Below are 17,365 nucleotides of genomic sequence, written 5' to 3'. Positions count from 1 at the left end.
TTAGGTTAGTATTGTTTGACTGTTGTCCTCTACCTTAGCTGTGTTTTCTTACAGTCTCCTTTTGTTAGTCTGTACCACTTTGATAGTGAGGGATGTTTTGTTGCTATTTAGTTTGTTAGTACCTATTTCTTTGTATGTAAGTAGGCCCCGTTATTAGAGTCCTTCCTTTTGTTGGTTGCCCGTTGAAACCCACGCCCTTTTGGACCTTTTGTTTGTTCAGGCTGCGTGCCTTCCATTTTGTTCTATCTGTTATACAATAAAACTATTTATAATTATTACCAATTCCAACTGGTGTATGTTGCTTTCCTCTTCCCCTAGTTGGGACGTAACACTTATATAAACATTTATTTATTTTATATAAAAAATTGTGCAACTTTCACAAAACCTAATTTCCCCACGGAATTAATCAAGTATTCTAATTCTGTTCAAGACCGATAATATCACAATAAAAAGACCCAGGTGTTTATGAGTGGCATGAGGTTGCATGCACTCAACACTGCCATCAACAAGATCCTGCTGTTGGTTTTGCAAGACTCCAGTGATCTGCAGTAACGACAGAAACGCAGCAATGCAAGGGAGAGAGGAAGAGGGCTGCAAGTGAAAAATAGTTTTGGAAATGTTTTACGTGGAAAGCGCACCTGTAAGCAGTAGGCTAGTGGAGTTTTGCAATTTTGGATCGCTGGATTGGTTGTGGATATGCAGGAGTCTTGTTCATTAAATAAAATATATGTTCCTGACACAAGTATAAGGTCTATTTAAAGTTTTAAATAAAAAAACTGTCACGTATACTCCCATATTGAATATATCACGCAGCAGACCTTAAGGTTGGTTTCTCCATCGAGGCTGGCTGTGGTGATGTGACAGGTGCCGTCCTCACGATCGGAAGACAGCAGCGCCAGGTCAGCTGGGAACGTCTCATCTTTAGCCACTCGGACAATGTCCCCCACCTGGATGGACACACATCAAGGTCAATATTGGTTAAGTGTCCAACATTTTCTTTAAGCGGGTGTTCAATTGTATTCAAAGTCTGCATTTTCATAATATAATTAAATATTTTCTGTGATGATTCCACCGTTTCTTATTATTTATATATTAACACAGACAACAATTCATTGTGTAGCTGGCCAAAAACAGGAAGAACACTATGGAAATCCAAGTTTATACAAATTAGTTCTGTTTTTATTGACGTCCTTATCCTCTACTTCTATATGGACCAGCTCTACATAAACACCCCAAGCATCAGGAATTTAACAGCCAGGCTTGAAGTATGTATGTCTGTTGTCTATAAGCTGTGAATAAAGCTATTTGTAGGTGCTTTTAAGAACACGTTTTACAAGATGTAATGTCCTGTACTCAAACAAAGAGCAAAGCTTTGAACTTGAATGACTGGTATAAACAAGGTACTTTTAGGGTGTCGTTTTTGCCGTCTTACTCTGATGTTCTTGGATTTTGTCTGGACGAGACATCCACTGCGAACCACAAACACTGGAGCCCCGTTCACTTCGTTGTCTGCCTTGTGTCTCAGCCAATCCTCGTAGCCCTAGAAAATACATTTGTTGAATATTATTATTATTATTGATCAACTGTACTGACAATTATTCTAAACACACCTTTTCATATCAATGCCAAATTCAATACTGGTTAGGTAATAGAGATCCTTAACCAACAACAACAGCTTTTTTATATTTGTATGTATTTTTATTTTGTGGCTAATGACACTAAAAGGAATGCATCTGAATTCAACTGAATACTAAACTAACTTGAAATGGTTAGTTGTCAACAACAATTGATCCAACTTTAATGTTATGCACTGTTTGTTAGTTCCACATTGTCAGCACAACAAAGAGGAAGCAACCATATGCTAATTTCCTCACCTGTTTTATGGCAGTTACTGTGATCACAAAGAAGAGAGGCAGACCACTGGTGACGGGGGAAGTTGGGGTGTCTATCATTAGCTGGAAAGACAAATACAAGAGGCAAGTTTGCAGATAAATAATTGAGGTGCAGCAGGTAGAACATTGAGAGACTTAGTTAAAGTGGGTGTTTCCTGTCAGAGAAAGTGAAGTAGAAAGACAAGAGAAGTACAGGCAGATGTGTGAAACAGGAAATTCCTATAACTTCCCTCCTATTCTCGTAGGTTAACTATCTGTTTAGATATACACACTCACACTCAAAAAGGGATATGAAAAGCTTCAAAGGCAACATTTACTCAAGCTGACACTCAGATTTCCCAACCTCACATGAATCATTGAATAGCTGTTATTTTAGAAAGTTTAGGTGTCCCAACACTAACCCTTCTCTGCAAATGTTTAAACAAATCTTCCTCAAAGTACTACTTTACTAATAAATCATTCATTCACAAACACATGTTCAATTTTGTTTTGTGGCCTTTATTGAGTATTTAATAGTATAGAGAGGCATGAAATAAGGGGAGAGTTGCTATATATTTAGCAACTATAGACAAGTACAAGCCTTTTTCCTTCAAGGGAAACTACAACTGTTAAATTTTGTTTCAACTTTGTATCTCAGGGAATTAAAACTTTAGGGCGGTGTGCAGTTTGGATCCATATCTGGCCAAAATGTCATCACTTTGCCTTCTATCCTACTACACATTTGTGTTTATTTTATATTTAGCATATTAATGCTTGAGTTAACGTCAGACACTATAAAGGTCAGAGGTTAAAGTGACCTTCAACCATCAAAATCTATCCAAAAGTGGACAATTGTGCCAAATGTTTTAATTTCCTGAATATGTTCGAGATATCGCGACTACAACAATGGGACAAAAGCTGAAAGCATAATAAAAAATATAATAATAAAAAATAACAATATGGAGTTCGTATTGAGTAACTGTAGGAGGTGAAATAAATTTGAACTTAGAAAAATTGTGTGCAATGTATTGTTGAAAAAGTCAGTTAACACCCTATGCAAAATGTGTTTTACATAAACTATGATCCAAGCTGAGAACTCCATCCAAAAAATCGAACAAAAAATCTTTATGTTCACAATGTCAAGATGAGGTCCTCCACTTAGCGATTTTATACAAGTCTGACTTCAGCTTCACTGACGGGTGAGTGGGTGAAAAGAGAGGCTTTTTAGACAGAGTCAAGTCGATTAGTCTGGCTTCACTACACAGGCCCAAATAAATCAGGAGCAGGCTGAACATTTGAAAGGCAAATCTGACTTCAGCACAGGCTGACTGATGCAGAGTGAAGGCCTAACGCCTCGGGTAGATGTAAAGAAGACACACATATTACTTAATGTGTTGGTGTAATGTTTTAATTAGGAGGCAGACCTGTCCTGCTACTTGTCCTTAGTAGTCTATGAGTCAATAGCTTACTCGTGTGCAAACAGACAAACACACATTTGTAATTCAGGGCAGGGAAACTAAGGTCGCACTTGACTTGTCACCATCTGAGGGGAGTACGTGTACCTGTAAAAAAAGAGTTATGGGTGTGTTTGTGAGTGTTATTACCTGTACAAGGAAGATAATGAGAAAATAGAAGTTGGCTATCCTTCTGAACTGCTCGAACAGATTCTTAGGGATGAAATTCCAAACTGTGTACTGAAAGAGAAAGAAAAAAACAACTTTGAGTAAAAATGCTATTTAGGCAGGGTATCTGTGGGTTTCAAAAAGATATATTTGAGACTCTTGTTCCGCCTTCTTGAATGCAAAGAGCTAAGTAACAAGTTAAATATATACAAAAAAATACACAAGGCAGATACAACTAGTCTACTCCATTTATGAATATAATATATTGTTCATCTTTCATCTGAACTCCTAATCCCCTCACAAATACAAACGTTTATTTTTTATCAAAGTTGATCCTCTTATCGATAAATCATGCTCCACTTCTTATCTCTCTCCCACCACTCCAGAGCACCGGATACTTTTTTTTAACACTTGTCAACATGCCAGAAAGCAGTGTATGTACGGGACGAGGACTTTTATTTCACACATTGTTGCTGTCACTGCTCAAGCATGCAACATGTCATAGTTGATGTTTCTTAATAAAAGAAAACAGTACCCTCATAAATAAGTGAACAGTGGTTCAATCACTTATGTAATTTGCACTCTTGGCTTAAAATGAAAAATCCTAACATGTTGATGTTATGACAGAATTTGAAAATAAAGACAAAATCTCAAGAAGTTAAGACATTTTCAAGAACAACATCCTTACCTTCTTTTATTATGTAGACAATTGTACGTTAAAGGTGGGGTAGGTAATTTTGGAGAAACCAGCTTGAGTGCGCTAGAATTTGAAAAGACAGCCGGAAAAAATCTGCCACTTCCTTACAGAGCCCCTCCTCCAACACACACGAACACGCACATGACCAATGAAGGCACGAGATCAGTTTGTGCACAGATGGAAGGCTGACAGGCAGGTAGGCCATCCAGTTATTTTAGCCGGGCCGGCTGAAATGATTGGTTGTGCTTTTTACAGTACTACGGCTTCCACAGATGAAATTTTGTTATGGTTTCTTTGTCAAAGCACTTCAGATATTCATTGCTATTGGGATTTTAAGAGCATTCCATGGAATATAACAAAAAGTGTATCTCGAGCCGGTTTCTCAAACTTACCTACCCCACCTTTAATATCATTGACGGTCTAACATAATATCCTGTAGTGTGATAACAACATGTGGAAAACACAAAAATACAAAAAATAGTGGCTCGAACAACATTAGGTACCTTGGAGGAGATGATTCTGTTGTCCGCAAAGCGTTGCGGTATGTAGTGGCCATGCTCGGGGAAGCGGTTTGCTACATAAATCGTCCTGGTGTCACTTTGATGGGGGGGGTCAAAGCCCTGAGGGACGGGAGGACACATGAGAAGAAAGAGGGAAGAGGCAGGAAAGAGGAACAAAGGGAAAATATGGGGAAAAGGAGGGAAAGCTGGTTACTTACAACTCTTAGTACGTTTATTGACAGAAACGACTACAAATACAGTGATAATCAATGAAATCATATTCAAGCTAAAATGAAAAGGTGCCAATAATACTGCATGTTTCTCTAGGTTTCTTTTCCTAATGCACATTAGTGAGCAGCCAGATAATATGTTTAGGGTCTTTGAGTTTCCTGAAAAGCGCTATACAAGTCTCATGTAGTATTATTATTATTAGGGTGGCAAAAAATGCTTGACCAGCAAGTTTGTTTTTGGTAATTGAAAAAATTAGTAGACAAAAATTGCCTGGAGGAATGGGCCAAAATACCAGCAACAGTGTGTGAAAACCTTGTGAAAACTTACAGAAAACGTTTGACCTCTGTCGTTATTCTAGATTGAAAGGTGCATGCATTTTGGATTCATGGTGGCTGAACGGTCCCCAGTAAAGAAAAGAAAGTAGAAGGACAAGACCAAGAAGGGAGCAAAGGCAACAGAGGTTAAAAGTGACAAAAAGCTGGAGGACAGGGAAATCAGCTAAATTGAAGAAGACAGCCATGAAGTGAAAACTGAACAGAACACGGTGTGGGCTATGGGAGTGTTTAAGTTAATTAAAAACAAATGTCAAGAGGATTCAGAGTTACTGGGCAGAAAACATCAACCAGTGTTGCAGAAATGTACAGAATTCCTGCTAAGGCGAGAACATAGCCTACTCAATGTTCAGTTACAGAGCAATTAGAGCTGGAATCATTCTAATCTTGACATAAAGTTAATTGATCCTCTTAAAAACATCTATTGTTATGGTTGCCGTTCTAACCATTGCTACGTAGTAGACTATTTTATTAGCCAATGTAAGTCCATCATTTTTAAATCAATAAAATCATTGATAAAAATGTGTTTACATTTATATTCTGCAGAGCAACACAATGACATGCAATTTCCTTGTCTGTTCTTATATCATTTCCTGGTATTGTCCTGTGTCACATACTCGACCCGAACGCTATTCTAAGAAGGTTAAAGCTCACAATAACTTGCAAACTGCTCGATGACGTAGTTCACACACACACACACACACACACACACACACACACACACACACACACACACACACACACACACACACACACACACACACACACACACACACACACACACACACACACACACACACACACACACACACACACACACACACACACACACACACACACACACACACACACACACACACACACACACACACACACACACACACACACACACACACACACACACACACACACACACACACACACACACACACACACACACGAATGCATCCGGCCACGACACACACACGTCACACACTCCTACACAGATCACCTCTGTTCGGGGACACATGTTAACTATTACTGACTTTCTGCTTCACTCTATCAAGCTCTCCATCTGCTGCTGGTTTCATATTGTTTATTATTTTATAAATTCACTGGGTCAGTGTATCAGTTTTAAATATTGAAAAACGGTATATACAGAAACAGTCACTGAGCTTCAAGAGGAAGAGCTGCTTTTGGCTTGTGTTGTTGTTTGTGACATGCACACCTCCAGTGCATCATCAAAGTAAAACCACATATATACTTAAACCTCACTGTAACAAGTGTAGTGACATTTAACTCACTGTGAATAACAAAACCTCAGATTTTTAGGAGATGATAAGCCTTTTGTAACCTTCTCAGTGCGACTATTAAAAACATTTAAAGGAACATCCAGACTCACAATGAAGGTGCCCACAAAGTACTGTAATCATAGTTTTAGAGCTTCCCTAAAACTTGACTTCACTGCTGGGGAAATAGAAATCTACCAAATCATACCACTGTTTGTTAACACCGGCTGCTAGGCATTTCCCATGAGGTGGTCACATTGAACTAAAAATAAAACGTCTTTTTTTTCCGGCTTCAGTTGTTGTGACATTGTGTTAAAACTGCATATATAATTGCTGTTTAATATGCACCTTGAAAGGCCACACCTGTCAGAAAAAAAGCTGCCCACTAACATGGATTTAACACATTTTGAGTGGAATAAGCAATCTCTGATGTTTCTTAGTTTACACTTAACCGTGTCACGGAATAGTAAACCAACCTACAGCATATGACACAGTAATTCCGACACTGACCGGAAGTGAGCTTTGTAAGCCATAAATGGCTACATCTCACACAGTAACTGTTGAGTCACTGACATTGATCAACAAGGAGAGCGATTATGATAATTGTGCACTTTAGGACAGTAAACCAGTGAGTCAACACAACTTTGACATGACTACAGCAAGGACCTAGATAGTGGTTGTAGGAGGGCGTTTTTTCGTACTCTCCTCCCAGGTTTTCAGACAGTCTCAGTAGTCGGAGATTAGCACAACACCACATAAATCAATCATCAGTCGTGTTGCTTAATCTTTAATATCTTTGCACACAATAGCTTTGGTTATCTTTACTGCTGGCTGAGTAAATACCTAACAGCCAGGTGTAACTGTAACAAAGATATGGCCTTGTGAAATGAAGGGAAGCACCTCTTCCAAAGGTTTTGAACACACTGCAATGCATAATAAAGTTATTATTGTGAAAACAACGATTAGCTTGAGTTTTTGGTTCATCTTGTTGAACTTGCAAGTGCACATACTGAGGATGGATTACATCAATGGTAATTGAAGTTTATAGATCTATAGAACAAGACAAGAATTGGTTAAGATGACAAATTGTTTCCATTGACTAGCTTCGCCTTTGCTACTTTTCTTCTGTTCTCTATCACCACCACCAACAAAGATATATGCATGATCGAAGGCTAACATCTAATGCAGCTTCTTTTTTCAAATTTGCGATGAAAGATCTCAAACAGCCTGACAGTAAATGATATGCAGTGTCTTGTGTCCTGGTGTGACCATACATATACCATAACACACTCTAATTAGTCCAGAGCCAATCTTTCTGTCACAACAACCATACAACATGTTCCTCAGGCTGCATATATCAAATACAATAATGCTTCACAATTAATCGGTTCATTTGGCAAAAAGGTCTCAAATTGCCTGTATATAATGAAAGCCAGATGCTGTTGTAATATGCTAATCGATAGTATATTTGCACCACTCAGCAGATGAAAATATAATGATAATCTATTGATTGGCTAGTTGAACATTCACTAGCCATTGAGCTGACGGACAAGACACTTTATTTAGCAGTGCGTTTTGCCAAACTGCATTTAACTTTTACAGGTAAACTACAATGTTTTCCTTGAAGAGGCATTGAAATCACCAAAACATAGGAATTTAAAATGGGGAAAACATAGAGACAATCGATTGAGCATATTGCTCATTCCCAAGACATGCATGCTATCATTTATCTCAGAAAACAACAACATGACTCACTATACAGCCAAAACCGCATCCATTCACTAGATTCAGATATCTACAATATATACACGTCATTCTGTTGCCCTGTTGGAGGAGCCTGTGACCTAAGATTGTCATTGTCATAACTACACTGTAGCTATGCACACACAGCCTCAATAAAAGCCTTGAAACCTAGAAACCTCCGATGCACTACGGCAACCTGATCCCAATATGGTCATTATATTTTCATTAAATTCAAAGCAGGCTATTACTTTTGTGTTTGCCTCTGTTGATAATATGTATATGAATATGTATATCATCAACAGAGGATGTACATATATGTATGTTAGTTAAACTTTCAGATGATCTTGAACACCATCTGGCATCAAATGTTCAATGAGCAGCAGTGATGATGAGCCAGAGACCTAACATGAACTCTAGAGTGCTAGATTCAGTACTTTGGTACAACGTCTCTAGGTGGAAATGATCGAGTAGAAATGTCTGAAAACTGCATAGAGCTGAGGTCATACCTGGCTGATGGATAGGTATGACTGGCACTCATTTGGGACACTTAACCTATCCGTTTTATTAAGTACAAGCAATGAGGTGAACCCAAGTACAAGCCATTTTTGATTCCCCCAAATATTTATACTAATCAAAACACAGTGAATATGGATATAACAAGTTAGACATTGATTTTAAAGCTTACAGACTTTGCAACCAGGCTTATATTTATTACCAGTAAGAAGTTAAATAAAAAGGTATATCAGACCTTTTCCAACTAAACTTTAGAAGTTTAAGTGTCCTAATTTGCTATAAACTTACACAAAATGTTTATTGTAATGACAATGGCAATGACAATATATATAAGAATAAATAATACTGAAAATACAGCAATCATTTCAGTGTGGCTTTCTAGTAAACACTCTTAAAATCAGAAAGCAGACTTTATTTTTATCCCTGACTCTCGTGCCCCCATCAATTTGAAGGCAGACAGGTAATTACACCTTGCATAAAGCCTTTTGGGAATTCTTGCATTGCAAAGCCTAATACTTCAGAACCACGGCAGAGCATTGAGCTGTATCGTAGATTAAGAGGCCTTTAATCAAAAGCCTAATCAGAGATGTAAAGAGGGAGAGAGGAAGTCGCATAAATAGCCGCAGCACAAGGAGGAAGAGCTAGAGGGATGTTTGCAGTCAGATGCGGTGAGGTGCTGCTTTTGACCATATTACTTATGACGAGAGCAAACAACACGACCACAGGCATGACAGAAAGATATCTAACAACATGTGGCACGACATGGATGGCCTTAAGAGCTACAGATGATATGGAACTAAACAATTGTATCAAAGGTGGCATGGGCCAGTAAATATTCAAATGTTTTTCTACTTCAGATTTTAATTGTTTTATTATTCGGGTTGCTGGAACATGTCCAAATGTGATCCTGAGCACGACTGTAAGTGTGTTGGATAGTTTGTTAGCTCAAAGGGCTAAGATGCATAGTATAGAACGGTATGTTACAAATACCAACTGACATTTACATCACACACACAGAAGGCTTATTATCATTTTACTCATATCAACTTGCAGACACTGAAACCTGATATAAGAAATGCATCAGTGAGCATTTTATAACCGCTAGTTTTCTTTTGTTTTTCTAAAATAACATTATGAAAACATTGGTCTGCATTACCAAGCAATGACTATGTTGAAAGCCCTCCTCTCTTGGTGCATTGAAGCAATATCCAAATTCCCTGATCACTCGCAAGCCATGCCAAAGACAAGCTTTACATTAGAGTATGCCTTTGGGAAACCTAAAGTAAGAAAGTTAGGAAAATAACGTTTTGTCTGCGTTGGGCAACGGACAGGAATAATATAGTGACTCCTTATAGGAAATAGTGAATAGCACAACAAGTTCCTATGTGATACTTGCAGAACAGGATGTCAAAAGGTCTTCTAAGTTGCAACAGTTGCTTGCACTGTAATTTGAGTTAGTCTTATATGATATGAATGCATTACTAGCAGGATGTCAGCACTGCTGGTGGGAGAAGAGGGATATTAAAAGCCTGTCATACTGCCCATTAGGACTCATCTCATCTTCTTTTCTGCTTCATGTCACCAGCAAGACACTGATAAGGAGCATGAGGGAATGAGTATCCCTGCAGTACCTTTCAACTGATATAAAGGTCAGACAAATGCCCCCTGACAAACTTTTTCATTCGGTCGGTTGCATTTTAAATTACACTTTTAATTAAATAGGCAGGTCAATTATGTGGGATGGGATGGGTCAAATTAACAGAGTTATCGCAAATCAGGAGGAGGCTACTATTTTTATGGAGTTATAACTCTCTGAGGTGCTCTTCGAAAAAGACACAAATTAACCTCTATTACTGGAAAGAAAAGATGTACCAACTTGCAGCTAAGCAAGTGTCACTAACCCGACTTAAGTACAGGGTGCACTCAGGGACTAAGGGATGGGAGCTCAGACAGACTATAACATTGATTAAACTCACTGGCTGTGGTGACATCAACAGTTGGACCAATGTATGACTAATCCCATTTCATTCATTCACATGGGCATTGCCCGCTCACATGCTCACACACCCAAACCAACAGTCACACGACTTTCATTAAAGGTCAAGGCAGGTTCTTATCTTATGTTTATTCTGACAAAACATACTAAAACAATATAAAGTTCATTATGTCATTGCATCATGATTGAAACACATATTATTAATTCCTCCAGCGAAATTAAACCGGTCTACTATTGACATGTAAATCACTCTGTGCTGCTCGTTTTGTTTTAAACCTGATCAGGCAGGGCTCACTTGGATCATTTCGGAAGTTTATCGGCACTACCTGTAACTTTGCCTATCGAGGCGTGGCGTCACCACACAGCCATGTTTGTAGGCAAACAACAGGTGATGACAGCAAATACAGGATGCTCTCTCAACAAATGATACTCTCGAGATCGTTAAGTTACTGTTCATGTTTTCCAGTCCATACAGATGTCACTATGAAGTTAATTAAAACACACCGCCGATCCAAATATGTCGTTAAAGTTAATATAAGAAACGCTAACTTAAAATTTGTTTTTGGTTGTGAGTTGAATCTAATATGTGAACAGCTGTCAAACATTATTTTATTAGCTCAATTTAGACATAATAAGCCATTATAAGTGTATTAATGGTGAGTAAACGTTCATATTTAAGTTTAACCCACTTGAAGGTTAGTTAGCAGTTACACTTTGCCAAGTTTGACATCGTTAGCCACTTAGCTAGCTTTAACTCTTGTGCTTATTATTAAAATAAGTCTGTGTTAAAAATGGTAACAAACTTCAAATTAACTCAGAAGTGCACTTTAAGCGTATCCCAGTGGATTTGCTGTTTAAGTTTTAACATGAACATTAGTTTAGTAACACAATGTCAGCTAATTAACCGTAGCTAACTAGGAAGGTAGCTAACATTACCTACACCTGACTGTCATCACAGCCAGACCAACAGAACATTGTTTTGGACACATCGGCAACAGCTATATCGCTAGGTTAGCTTGCTAAATGTTACCCAAATAAAGTTTATACATGTTTCCGTGAGCTACGAATTGCATTAGACGAGCACTGCTGTGGGCTAATGAGGACTAATTTAAAAACAAAGGTAGGAGAGCAGGTTTACCAGCTGTTGTCGTATCCACCGAAGCATCTTAACAAACACGTTAGGAAGTAGACAGCACAGTCGCTAGCCCAGCGCTAGCAACTAGCTACTCCAACAAAACCGTCCCGAAACATAAATATTTCCCCCCAAAGGTAGCTCTCCTCGGCCGCATTACGCCACACATTCATGCAGTATAGGTGTGCAAAAAAGGTAATCCGGTAATTCCTATTCCGCGGTAATGTCGGACAAATGTTCCCCGGTGAGAGTGATAGACGGCTGGCCACGGAGTCCCAGAGAGCTGCACTACATCTCTGCTCTGCCACGACCAGTTCCCCCTGCCAGCTCTCAGCACATTGCAGACTCTGGCTGCTCTCTAGCGGCCTCTCTACGCCCCCTGCCTGTCTGCACTCACAGGTAATGGATGAGAGGAAAGACAGAGAGAAAAGACTACAAGTATCATTTCATTAAACATAGACGACATGATGTATAATAGGTTAAGATTAGGCTGGATAACTAAATAGGCAGGCAAATGCCCTTTAGCTAGTTTGGGAATTGGTTTGGGTAATTTAATTGCAATTTTGTTTTGTAATATAAAAACATGTACTTATCTCAAATAATTAATTAGTTAGGTGCGATAATAATGTGCCATGTTGAAATCTCATGTTAATGTCAATTATTAACATCTGTGCTTTTCTTATGTAAACATTTCTGCACTGAGATAAAGGTATATCGAGGCCATGTCTTGTATAGGGGCAAAACAAATCTAGTTACTGTATATAAACTTCATTATATAATCTGATATTGATGATATATGTAATCGCTAATGAAGCCCTCTAAAAAACAATTGTCCGTGGGTCTCCAAGCAAGTAGTTTGGCCATGTAATTACAACATCTGAAGATGAGAAATTCTCATCAGACATGAGTATAAATGTTAAGTGAACCTTTGTCTCCTTCATACTGTTCTGAATTTACCTGAAGATTAATCATATGTACTGTATTGCAGTGTCACTAATGAATTGCAGTGTTCACTGCAATGGAAACATCATACTGTATCAAATAGTGATAATGCAAAGCCCTGAGTCATATTGCATACTAAGCACTTTTTCAAGTTGTTGAATATTATTTGACATAAAGCCAATAGAGCGAAGACTTAAAGTGGATTTGCTCTCTCTAAATGTGCTTTGGATATATTAAGCCAGAGGGAATTCGTTTTTCATCTCCTGCAGCAAGCCCAAACCAAACTTTTCCTTTCACATGAATTCCCTTGCTCATTTTCTCTGATTGATTGTGCGGCTCCTTTTCAGGATGAACCATAAAAACGTAGAACAAAAAATAAAATGGTACTACAAAAAATGATTTTTATCTGGATAAAGCATGCATACTCTTCTCCTTAAACTTTCAGCATGGCTGTCCCGTCCCCCTGTTTTCCCAGAATGTCTATTGTAAAGCATCTCACTTAAAGTGAGTTCATCCTTGTGTAACTGGCTGTCTCCAGTGATGAATCCATTCATGTCCCCTCCCTCCTCCATGGCGTAGCTGCAGTTCCTCCAAATCAGTCAATAATTTATATAATAAATAATTCCATGCAAGGGAGGATGACGTCAGCATGTCTCAATAACCTGCAAGGTTTGACAAGACTGTGTGCTTTCTAAATTGATTGATTCTGTATATGATTGAAAACACTGAAGGGATTCTGCAGTGATATAGTGAATAGCAAGAAAAGCAAATGGCAATGATCGTGTGTAATCAGTGTGTTTCAGCAGCTATATTTGGTGCAGAATATCTGCAGCTGCCCAGTAGTAAAGTGCTTTTCTCTCTTTATCAAGCCTCCTGTATGAAAAAGTAAACACACAAATGTATTTGAATAATTTCCAAACCTCTCATTTGCCCAATAAGGCAGTGAATCTCAAAGTTGCGTCAGTGCCAAGTGGGGTGTGTTTTCAAATGCATTACTTTAAATTAGTATGGTATAAATCTATTGTTCAATAAATAATATTAGAATTTTGAAATAGCGTTCGAATCAAACAAATTGTATATTCTTAAACTAATATGTGAACAGCTGTTAAACATTATTTTATTAGCTCTATTTAGACATAATAAGCCATTATAAGTGTATTAATGGTGAGTAAACGTTAATATTTAAGTTTCACTTGAAGGTTAGTTAGCCGTTACACTTTGCCAAGTTTGACATCGTTAGCCACTTAGCTAGCTTTAACTCTTGTGCTTATTATTAAAATAAGTCTGTGTTAAAAATGGTAACAAACTTCAAATTAACTCAGAAGTTCACTTTAAGCATATCCCAGTGGATTTGTTGTTTAAGTTTTAACATGAACATTAGTTTAGTAACACAATGTCAGTTAATTAACCGTACCTAACTAGGAAGGTAGCTAACTTTACCTACACCTGACTGTCATCACAGCGAGACCAACAGAACATTGTTTTGGACACATCGGCAACAGCTATATCGCTAGGTTAGCTTGCTAAATGTTACCCAAATAAAGTTTATACATGTTTCCGTGAGCTACGAATTGCATTAGACGAGCACTGCTGTTAAACATGTCAACAACAGAGTTTTGCGATTTGGAGTGAAACATGTCAGTTCAAACTACTCTTGATTTTTGTGTGTGTGTAATGTACAGACCTTTTCACTTTCGAGTCGCCTTATTATGTTTAGGAACATTTTGCAAATAAATTAATTGATATCAGTTGCAGGGTGGCTGGTGTCTCCCTTAGGGATAAGGTGAGAAGTTCAGTCATCCGGGAGGGACTCGGAGTTTAACCGCTCCTCCTTCGCGTCGAAAGGACCCAGTTGAGGTGGTTCGGGCACCTAGTAAGGATGCCACGTGGGCGCCTCCCTAGGGAGGTGTTCCAGGCACGTCCAGCTGGGAAGAGACCAAGGGGTAGACCTAGGACCAGGTGGAGGGACTATATCTCTTCGCTGGCCTGGGAGCGCCTTGGGATCCCCCAGTCAGAGCTGGTTGATGTGGCCAGGGAAAAGAAAGTTTGGAGCTCTCTGCTGGAACTGCTACCCCCGCGACCCAACCACGGATAAGCGGGAGAATATGGATGGATGGATAGATGGATGGATATCAGTTGCAATGTATTATGGCTTTCTATGTTGGGTGGGGTGGTGCAAATATTTGTTTACATGTCTCCTATCTTTGTAATAGATTTATCTTGTGTTGTTATTTAACACAACACATTTCTACAAGTGTATAAAATATGCTATGTCAAAACGCTCCAAGAGACATACCTACTGTATATATTAAAACAAACATTAATAACCTCAACCTCGATGCTTGAGTGACTCAACTCAACCCCACTTGAACCCCAACCCCATTATTAAAGCATTTTTTTAAACAGGCAAAAACAGTGAAACTGAGCCAAACACCACCAACTCACATTTATCTCCAGGATTGAAATGCTTTAGGTTACTCTATGAGTCAGCGCAGTAAGGCACTGACTCTGCACACAGTGTTTGCAACATCTTGTGTTGCAATCCCACTCATCTTTCACATAAAATAGCCAAGGCCTATTTTGTGTTTTTTTTCAACTATATCCAGTCAAAGCAGAAATGTCCCAACTCATCTTAAAAAGACAGCTTTACTCTGCAAATCCTGTGGGTAATCCGCTATCTGCCTGCGTTTGAGTGTGAGCCATGATCCCAACAGCCCTGCCCATGTGACTGTCAGGGTAATCTCTGAGTTTCACTCATTTACATAACAGCACTGCAGCAGCAACATCTGGGAGCTCTCACCTCACAGCTGGATTGGATACAGTATGCCTGGCTTTGATGTGATAGGTTGGCAAGGAAGTGCATGTTTAGTTGTTGGTGTTAAGATAAAAACCTCACATCTATAAACTTTTGCAGGGACTGGGAACATCCTTCCCTGATAACCTAGAAGTAATCTCATAGAATTACTGTCACGATCTGTTTGTGTTGTGTTTTGTCTTGTCTTTTTCTGTCTTTGGTTTCATGTTTTATTTTGAAAAGTCTTCACCTCCTGTCTTGCCTGTTGCTGTCTGTCTGTTTTCCCTCCTACCTAATTACCCGATTGTGTTCACCTGGTGCCCCTGTGTTTTCTCCTCCCTCCTCACCTGTGTCTGGTTTGTGTGATTAGTCTTGTGTGTATTTAAGTTCTGGTTTTTCTGTCTCTCATTGTTGGTTCATTGTTAGTCTTTGACTGTGTTCTCGTGTTAGTGTTCTGTTTGTGCCTCTAGACCAGGGGTGGGCAATTATTTTTTTCATGGGGCCACATGAGAAACAAAAAATATTGTGGAGGGCCGGGCCAAAAGGCTGAACTCAATTCTGCATAATATTAATTGTATTTCTTTATAAAAAGCAGTAAATAGCATTGTTTTGACAAGCTGGTAAGAGTATATGTTATAGTTGAGCAATGAAAAAGTGAGGTTGCCTTACAAAAAATGTAATTTATTCAATCAAATTTCCCAAAACAATGGTAAACAAAATGTGAACGTTTTTCACCATTTCTGACTCATATTAGTGAACATTTTCAGTCGCATTCACTACAAAACACATTTTGAGTTTCATATACTGTTGGAAAGTTGTGTAAAGGTTCTTAGCATTCTTAAGACATCACAACATTGTCTTTGTGCTCCAAACATTCAGCAAGATACATCATATTGAACTGTCACTGAACATCACTGAACTGTGATTTTGAGAAAAGGCTTCCAAAGAAAGTGTCCCAGTTCACTGCTAGTTGGTTCCTTTACATGCCTACATTTGTAGTCTAACCACCTCATTTGGTGTTTTTAAGTTCTTTTTTCTTGTTCAGTGAGAGAAATCTAGTCTCTGCTGGGCTTTAACGAGTGCATCGAAGTCAGGTTGAATGTCTGAGGTGGAGATGCGAAGCACAGCTGACAGATGATCATCAGTGAGAGAGGATCTATACCTGGATTTCATAAACTTCATCTTTGAAAATGTTTGTTCACATATGTAGGTAGAGCCAAAGAGAACCAACATCTTCTGAGCATGTCTCCTCATGTTTGGAAAGTTCTCCTCCTCGAGAGAAGAGTAGAAATCCAGCAGAGATCCTGACTTAAAGCGCTCTGCCAGTACTGCATCAGACTGCATCAGACTGCAGGTCAATGAGTTCCAGCTGGCCATCACTGGGTGCATTATCCATACTGCAGGTAAAGGGAGAGGAAATCATGAGCATTTCATCCTCGATTGTTCGGAGATCTTCAAATCGCCTTGAAAACTCACCATGCAATGCTCCTAACATGGATGAGTACCTGCGGAGGTGATCAGCTGATGGTGTGACTTCTTTCAGGGTTTGCATGTGAGTGAGAGTGTTGCTCTCCAGTTGGCTTGAAAGAAACTGCATCTTTCTCATGAAAGCCTTCACCAGGCTGTGCATTTCATGAACAAAAAGGCCCTTGCCTTGCAGTTTGGTGTTCAGTTCATTCATCAGTGCAGTCACATCAACAGCAAATGCAAAATCTGCCATCCAG

The 17,365-nt window shown here is 38.9% G+C and overlaps 1 protein-coding gene across 3 annotated transcripts in view; it reads right to left on the bottom strand.

The window, feature by feature from the left end:
- Positions 1-14,684, bottom strand: part of atp11b (ATPase phospholipid transporting 11B) — a 60,928-nt gene extending 46,244 nt beyond the window's left edge. For 2 of the 3 annotated variants that reach the window (XR_013801210.1, XM_079642152.1), the window contains exons 1-6: positions 14,532-14,684; positions 4,694-4,810; positions 3,476-3,565; positions 1,875-1,955; positions 1,433-1,540; positions 819-947 (exon numbers count right to left, since the gene is read on the bottom strand). Coding sequence is in view for 2 of the 3 variants with exons in the window: in XM_079642152.1 (XP_079498278.1) it covers positions 819-947; positions 1,433-1,540; positions 1,875-1,955; positions 3,476-3,565; positions 4,694-4,810; positions 14,532-14,570 (564 nt within the window). In the remaining variant the exon portion in view is untranslated. Of the gene's footprint in view, positions 1-818; positions 948-1,432; positions 1,541-1,874; positions 1,956-3,475; positions 3,566-4,693; positions 4,811-11,911; positions 12,307-14,531 lie in introns of those variants that run through there. The other variant, XM_079642153.1, reaches the window with a different exon arrangement.
- Positions 14,685-17,365: the final 2,681 nt, after the last annotated feature.

This window comes from Notothenia rossii (assembly GCF_949606895.1).
Source record: "Notothenia rossii genome assembly, chromosome: 1".
NCBI classification, from domain to species: domain Eukaryota; kingdom Metazoa; phylum Chordata; class Actinopteri; order Perciformes; family Nototheniidae; genus Notothenia; species Notothenia rossii.
Note: the sequence above shows the minus strand (reverse complement) of the source record. Positions and strands in the feature narration are given on the sequence as shown.